Source organism: Arachis ipaensis, chromosome B8 (assembly GCF_059453495.1).
Source record: "Arachis ipaensis isolate K30076 ecotype BB chromosome B8, ASM5945349v1, whole genome shotgun sequence".
In the NCBI taxonomy this organism is placed as follows: Eukaryota; Viridiplantae; Streptophyta; class Magnoliopsida; order Fabales; family Fabaceae; genus Arachis; species Arachis ipaensis.
In genome coordinates this window covers 68,323,134-68,331,974 of record NC_142443.1, presented here as the reverse complement: position 1 = coordinate 68,331,974, position 8,841 = coordinate 68,323,134, and the positions used below count along the sequence as shown (strand labels likewise).

Genomic DNA, 8,841 nt, shown 5'->3' with positions numbered 1-8,841 from the left:
CAGATCGTCATCGGAGCAGATGCTGGAGCAGATCGTCGCCGGAGTAGAGCACAGGTCTTTGTTTTTGGGTTTGGTGGCAGCGCGCGTTAGGTTCAGGAATAATGGGTTTTCGCCTTTTCGGGTTAGGTGTTGGAGAAGTGTTTTATTTGGGCTTGTTTTTTCAAATGATGGGTTTTGATAATGGCGGTTTAAAACCGCCAGAATCACCAAAATCGCTATTTTATACAAATTAATTATGGCAGCATCATAAAATGCCATAATATCTGAACATTATGGCAGGTCTTTAAAACCGCCGTAATATAATTGTCATTTTAAACTCTTTTTTTTGTAGTGAAAGTATCTCTAGAAGTATTGCTACAAGGGTCCAGACAGGGTTGCAATGGAAGTTCACAACAGTTCTAATGTTGATGAGGTCCAACAGTTTGTTGATGCAAGATGGATCGCTGCTCCAGAGGCATGTTGGAGAATATTTAAATTTAACCTTTACCGAATGTATCCATCAGTGGAAAGGTTACAAATTCATTTGCCAAATTAACATCAAGTGAGCTTCTATGATCACCAAACCATTCCTGAAATACTTAATGATGATTATTTCTCTAGAACAATGCTCACTGAGTTCTTTGCCCTAAATAATGAGGAGGACCAACAATCTAGGCATCTTCTGTACAGGGAAATTCCATAATATTACACTTGGCACAACAAGGAAAAGGAATGGCGTCGACACAAGACGCAGAGGAGATCCATTGGTCAAATTTATAGTGTATCACCTTCAGAAGGAGAAAAATTCTATTTGTGTATTCTGTTATCTAATGTCAGAGGACCAATCAGTTGGGATGACTTGCTAACAGTTAATGGGGTCCAATATTCGTCCTTCAAGTAATCTGCTCAACACCGAGGATTGTTAGAGAGTGATAGTAGCGTTCGTGCGTGTTTGGTTGAGGCTTCTGTTTTATGATTGCCATGTGCTTTACGAGGGTTGTTTGGAACCATCTTGATATTTTGTGAGCTTACAGATGTAAGAAGCTTATGGGATGAATTTTTTTCATATATGGTGGATGATTATCCGTCAACCAGCACTACAACAGCCTTAGTGTTCACAAATCAGCTACTCAGGGATATAAATGATATACTCATTCAGCATGGAAAACAGATTACACAATACGCTTTGCCAGCTCTAACTCATGAAAATGACAATGAAAACTCGATACCCAGGGTTATCCAAGAAGAACTGTCGGTCGAAGTACCCCGGGAAGACCTGTGTTCCATAGAAAGATTGAACAATGACCAATCTAAAGCTTTCAAGTGCATTATGGATATAATTGATCGAAGAGAAAGTGGAGTGTTCTTTGTTGATGGGCCAGGAGGAGCAGGCAAAATATTTCTTTACAGAGCTATAATTACAGAATTGAGAAATAAGGGTCATATTGTCTTGGTAACTGCATCATCAGGAATAGCTGCAACATTATTGCCTGGGAGTCAAACAGCTCATTCTAGGTTTAAGATCCCAATTAATACAAAACCATCATCCATTTGCAACATAGGCAAACAATCAGATCTTGCAAAGCTGATTAGACAAACAACGGCAATCATCTGGGATGAAGCACCAATGGCAAATAAAAAATCAGTGCAATCATTAGACCGCACTCTGAGAGACATATTAGCAAACGATATGCCATTTAGAGAAAAAGTGATGGTGATGGGAGGAGATTTCCGCCCAGTACTGCTTGTCGTACCGAAAGGCTATACAAATGATTTCAGCTTCTATAGTTAAGTCTCATTTATGGGCTTCCACTAAAATTCTCCATTTGCGATAAAATATGCGATCTTCTAATGATCATATTTTTGCTGAGTATCTTATGCGCATTGGTGATGGAATTGAGCCCACCATACATGAAGACTTTGTACGGATACAAGCAAATATGGAAATTCCGTGGGAGGGTGAAACATCGTTACACAAGTTAATAGAAGAAATATTTCCAAACCTAAAATCTCATGGGTGGAACGCTTCTTACATGGTAGAAAGGGCAATATTGACGCCAAAAAATCATGATGTGCAGCAGCTTAATGATATAATTATCAACCAGTTTCTAGAAGAAGAACAAAATTTAGTCTCATTTGATGAGGTAGAAGGAGATGCTAATAATTTATATCAACAAGAATACCTTAACTCAGTTTCTACAGGCGGGTTGCCACCTCATGTGTTGAAGGTGAAAAAAGAGGCACCTTTGATGTTATTGAGAAACATAGATCCTAAGACTAGCTTATGCAATGGTACCTATCATTAGTAAAGAATTGATGTTAGTAAAGAACAACATTGCAGATACCTATCATTAGATTAAAAACCGCACAAAATAGAGGTAATATCGGATAATTATAGATTTGAATGCTCTAAAGAGGGTTTAATGGCTTCCTTTGTTGTGCATGTGTAGGAAATCCAATCTCAAACAAGAAATTTTAATTTTACAGGTTTTATTTTTTATTGTTAAATTGTCGTTCAAATATAATGAAATATGTATTGGCATATGGTATATTTTATTGATTTCTAAATTTTGTAGTTCTTCAAGGCTCAAGAATTTATTGATAAGGAGATGTGTAAGGAATTGCTAAAGATTTTTACTCAATACAAATTCAGAAATTACTTTAGGTTTATCTTAACGTTTTTACGTATAGTTTGATTTATAATTTCCAAAAAAAACACATAATTATTTTTCTTCTTTACACTTTTTGCAGGCACATGAAAGATTTTTCAAATACAGATCCGTACTTTGGCTTACCACTTAAAAAAAGGTCCCCAAACAAAGAAAAAATATGACTTTTGAATATAGCTCATCTTTTGTAAATAATCATATTTTTATATTTATTTTTATGACTTTGAGTTAGATAGAAGAAGATAATATATTATAATAATTACTATTTTATGGATTAAGTTATTTGTAGATAAGTGACGTACGTATTCATTATAATTAATCATTTTCATATTGTTATTATTTATAGATAGGTAATATATGATTATTTTAATTTAAAAATTTCTATATTAGCATAAGCTATTCTATATTATTATTTTTAAGTTATTCAAATTTAAAATTTCAAAAATCATTAAAATAATCAACTTTAAATCCCATAAAAAAAGTGGTTGACTAGTATATATAATGCCGATACGGAGTTTTCGTATCCAAATTTACATTCCAATATTGTCCTTAATGATAGAGATTCTCTCGTACATGCGTCAGTTACTTTAAATAAAAGAACTTTCACCGTTAACAGCAACACATATTCATCTATCTCATTTTCATTCTGTATTTCACTAATAGTTGTAGGAACCGTAACCTCTTCTTTAATTCTTTATTCCAATCATTTATCCTTTTAATTAATTTTATCGTTTTCAATTTTTCTTATTTCTCTTTCCAATTTTGAATGTGCTTCTCTGTATGTAACAATTATTTGGATGAGTTTTTGTGATTTTCTGAACTAGATAATGACTATGTCAAATGTTGATTTTCGACGCCATGTATGAAAAGAGGAAAAAAATAATTAGGGGTGATAAATAATTTTTTACCGATCTTATTATTTTATTTTGGGTATATTCTTTATGTGAGTATTTTATACCAACAGTTTGATATCGTTATTCTGTTAAAATTTTTTTATCTCATTATTCAATTTTTAGTGCTTCTCCTCTCACCATTAGGTGCACTTTTCTGTATTATTACTGTTGCCATCGTTCTCCTTCCTTCAACATCGTGATTGTATCGCCTCCATCTTTTCCTCGCTTCCATTCACTACAATTATAAATTTTATACCGTTTTTTATTAATTTCACGCATAACTTTCACTATTATTTTCCTTTCTCTTCAGTTTACTTACAAAACTGTATTAATTCTTATATATTTTTAATCGCTTTTTCACATACAAAGTTTTCTCTCATCAATTTAATTTAAAAAAAATTATTTTTTTATCTAATATTTGGTTTTTAATTTTTTTTTACATGTATATACCTATCAATAATGAACTGAAGAACTCTCATAAATTATTTTGTTAAATCTTTTTTATTTTTTAAACGGTTCTCTACAAGATAAAATTATTTTTTAAATTTTTTAAATTATTGATTATGTATAATATTTTTTAAAATTTTGAGTGCATCAATATTTATCTTTTAGTTAAATTTCATTTTTTTAAAACTGCTTTGTATTTAATGATATTATTTTTTTAATTTTCTAAATTATTGATTATGTAAAGTATTGTAATTAAAAATTGAGTACATAAATATTTATTTTTAAATTAAATTAAATAAATTATACAACAAAAAATTTAGTAATTTTGTATTCCACAATATTATTTGTTTGTCACCTAGCCTGATTATTTGATGAGTTTTAAGTTTAATGGCGTTGCATAATTAGATGCACGTGTAAAACTATTTTATTCTAATAGAACATCAAAATTAAATTCTTATTTGATTGGCATAAAAAGACGCAAAAAAAATTTTGCAACTACCAATGATTTGTTAAAATATTAATATGTTTATTTTCTAACCTATTAACAATATAGAGTTCTGACATTTAAATACATGAAAATTTGTTTATGATTAAATTAAAATAAATAATTTATATTTTAAAAAAATCAATTAATTTAATATTATTTGTTTGGCATATAGTATTGATTATTTGATTGGCATATAAAAGATGCAAAAAAATCTGTACCTATTAATAGTAAAATGAAAAAACTCTCATAGATATTTTGCTAATTATTTTTTGAATTTTTAATAGTTCTATGTTGGTTAATATTATTTTTTTATTAAATATTAGATTGACATATAACATTAAAGATGTGGTAGGATAATAACATCTATGAATTAGTTTTTTTAAATAACCTGATAACATAATAAATATCTAAATTTTCTGTTATGTATTTTTTAACAGTTTCAACCTTCACAATATTATACAGACTAATTTAGATAGCCAAAATAAAGTAAAATAAGTAACAACATGAAGATATAGAATTCTACTTTTTGTTATATGGTACAAAAATAATATAATAATATAATAAACTGTAATAAAAATAAAGTAAAATAAGTAACAACAAGAAGATATAGAATTTTACTTTTTATTCTGTAGTACAAAGATAATATAATAATTTAATAAATTGTAATATTCTGGTACAAAAGAACATAAAATTTAATCAAAACTGCTATTTTGTATACTAAAATCAGCCACCAATGTATTTATGTATAAATACATGTGTAGTTTAATTTATTTTCAATGTGTGTTTATATTCTAACATGTATTTTATACTGGTAGCTGACTTTAGTGGCTAATTTTAGTATACACATAGCATAACTCAAACTTAATATTATCCTTTTCAGTAGCTTTTTATCTTTTTATTTTAATTTTATTAAAAAAATACTAATATCATTTACTTTTAACTTTTAACTTTTAAGATAAATATAAGGATTTGACATTTTATGTATTAGATAATTTAAAAAATTTATTATAGAAGAAGTTAAGAATATAAGAGAAAGAGGGAATTTTTTAACCTATTAAATATGAGTTATATCAAGTGATGATTAAGAAACATATTAGAACTCTAAATTCAAAATTTTTTTTTTGACTCTCTTTATACCGTATTTCACTTTAACTAACTATTTTTTATGGATAGTATTTAAGTGACAAACAAAATAGTAAGAAGGTTCGTATTAGATTATGTAAATTAATATCATCCTTATAGTAGGATCACATTATTTCAAAATATACAAAATAAAATAATAAAATATAGTTTAATTAATTTACACAATAAAATAAACGTACAACTTATATAATAGTAGTCAAATGTAAGAAGCAATGACAGTCTTTTATTCTAAGTGGCCTATATTAAATGACAACTTAACTTTATAATTATTAGTTAAAAACTTATACTAATGTATTATTTTTATTATATTAGTTAAAAATTTTGAATGTTTTATGTCGTACATTTTTTTAATAGAATAATAAGACAACTTAAAACCCACATCAAGAAAAAGTTATTGTTTTTATACATTTAGATATTCAAAAGACACAAAAACCAATTCTTTTAACAACACTTCAACGACTCATAAAAGTTTACATAATAAATGATTATAGATAAAAGTGATAGACAAGATTGAAACTTGCGATATTAGTACTTGGTGATAATTAATTACGACCGGGTGAAGAGAAGGTGCGAGGAGAAGAAGAAAATGAGAAAGGAGAACAATGCAATAATAGTGTGCGAGAGAAATAATAGGAAGAGAAAATAATAATGTGTGATACAATAAGAAGATATAATAAAAGTATACATTAATAATTTAAAAAAGTAATAAAATTAAAGATAATTTAATAAATTAAATATAAAATTTAAAAAACAAAATATTTTTTATATATTAGAATTATGAATATAAAATTAAAAAAATTATCTATTAGAATTATGAATAAAAATAAAAAAATACTTTGAATATAAATTTTTATATTTGTTTCAAATTAAATACTGTTAAAAAAATAAATAAATTTTATAATATTTATAAATAATTACTTTATAAATATTTATCTTGATTTTATTACACATAATAACAATATAATAAATTTTTTAATATTTTATTTAATTTAAATTTATAATTTTTGAACGTCCTAAAAGCTAAATAACTTATAAAATTTCTATATTTATTTTTAAATATATTTTTTATTTTTAAATTATTTTATCAAATCTATAATTAATTGAATTAATTGAATTTGTCCCTACTATACTAAGGAATCAATTTAATTGAATAATCTTGAAGCGTTTATATAGTTATTTTTATAGTCAATAAATCTGACAGTTTTTCAAGATTCAAAAAGTTATTAATAAGGACTAGTGGCTCAACAGGCACTATCGTGCTTGTTCAGCCGCTCTTCTATTATTTTTTAAAAAAATTAATTTTATTTTTTGTTAATATATTATTTACTTTTTAAATTTATTAGATAAATATTTTTTTATTTTTTATTATTTTAATATTGACATGACCTTATTTATATCATATTTTGTTAAAATTAAAACTATTATAAAAAAATTTTAAAATATTAAATTATAAAAACACACAATAAAGAGGTATATATATATATATATATATATATATATAGTTCAAAAAATAATGATAATAATATTATCCTGATTAAAAAAATTATATATAAACTAAAATATATTTTTGTTATTTACAAAAGATAATTTTTACTTAAATTTCATAGATATTTATATTTGTCTTCATATTTTTTAAGTGGTAGGCCAAAATATGAATCTGAATTTGAAGAGGTCTTCATTTTCTTATAAATGATAAAAAAACAAAAGAAATGAGAATGTTTATTTTTTTTATTTTTAAATATCAAACTATAAGAATAATTAATAAACAAAATAGGAGAATATAAAAATTGTGTACCTGAAAAAAATCCTCGTAATTCATCGTATATATCCTTATTAATAACTTTTTGAATCTTAAAAAACTGTCAGATTTATTGACTATAAAAATAACTATATAAACGCTTCAAGATTATTCAATTAAATTGAGTCCTTAATATAGTAGGGACAAATTCAATTAATTCAATTAATTATAGATTTGATAAAATAATTTAAAAATAAAAAAATATATTTAAAAATAAATATATAAATTTTATAAGTTATTTAACTTTTAGGACATTCAAAAATTATAAATATAAATTAAATAAGATATTAAAAATTTTATTATGTTGTTATTATGTGCAATAAAATCAAGATAAATATTTATAAAGTAATTATTTATAAATATTATAAAGTTTATTTATTTATTTTTTTAACAGTATTTCATTTGAAGTAAATATAAAAGTTTATATCCAAAGTATTTTTTTATTTTTATTCCTAATTCTAATAGTTAAAAAAATATTTTTTTAATTTTATATTCATAATTCTAATAGATAAAAAATATTTTATTTTTTAAATTTTATATTCAATTTATTAAATTATCTTTAATTTTATTACTTTTTTAAATTATTAATGTATACTTTTATTATATCTTCTCATTGTATCACACACTATTATTTTCTCTTACTATTATTTCTCTCGCACACTATTATTGCCTTGTTCTCCTGTCTCATTTTCTTCTTCTCCTCGCACCTTCTCTTCACCCGATTGTAATTAATTATCACCAAGTACTAATATCGCAACTTTCAATCTTGTCTATCACTTTTGTAACACCCTACTATATAGAGTTTTACGCTTAAGTCGTAGAACAGAGGTAGTGTGGTGTTATAGACCTCTAATCAGAAAATATTTACATATAATAGTGAAAAGAGATAATATACTAGGAGCCTTGAAAAACAAGTAAACAAAAATCGCAAAATAAAAAGCGCAACGCTCGAGAAAAAGAATTACTTGCGTGCTAAGAAACCTAAAGGTTCAAGATATAAATGAACGAAAGAAAGAAAAGAGAGTCAAAAATACAGTGAACACTAGCTCCTGACTCAGCCTACAAAGCCAAGGCTGGTCGGAGAATATTTACATATATATATATATATATATATATATATATATATATATATATACATAGGTATCCCAACTACCCAAAGTGCAGAATAAGGCCCTAACTCTCCCACAACCTCTATAAGGAACAAAATAACAAGTTTCCTGGAGAGCAAGCTAAGTACATATATACATATAAACAAACTAAAAACCCAAAATACAATCTAGGGACTACTCTGCTTCAGGAAAATCCAGATGCCTAGCGAGGAGCCTCTCGACCTGTATCTGAAAACAACAACACAGTATGCGGTGAGAACCGGAGGTTCTCAGCATGCTAAAGGTGCCACGCGTATAATAAATAAGGTCCTGGGAA

The 8,841-nt window shown here is 26.1% G+C and overlaps 1 protein-coding gene across 1 annotated transcript; it reads left to right on the top strand.

Annotated features, from left to right (window-relative positions):
* Window positions 1–1,817: 1,817 nt before the first annotated feature.
* Window positions 1,818–2,285, top strand: LOC107611141 (uncharacterized). The gene has a single exon (XM_016313099.1). The coding sequence runs from the start codon at window positions 1,818–1,820 to the stop codon at window positions 2,283–2,285; it is 468 nt and encodes a 155-aa protein (XP_016168585.1).
* The last annotated feature ends 6,556 nt before the right edge of the window (window positions 2,286–8,841 follow it).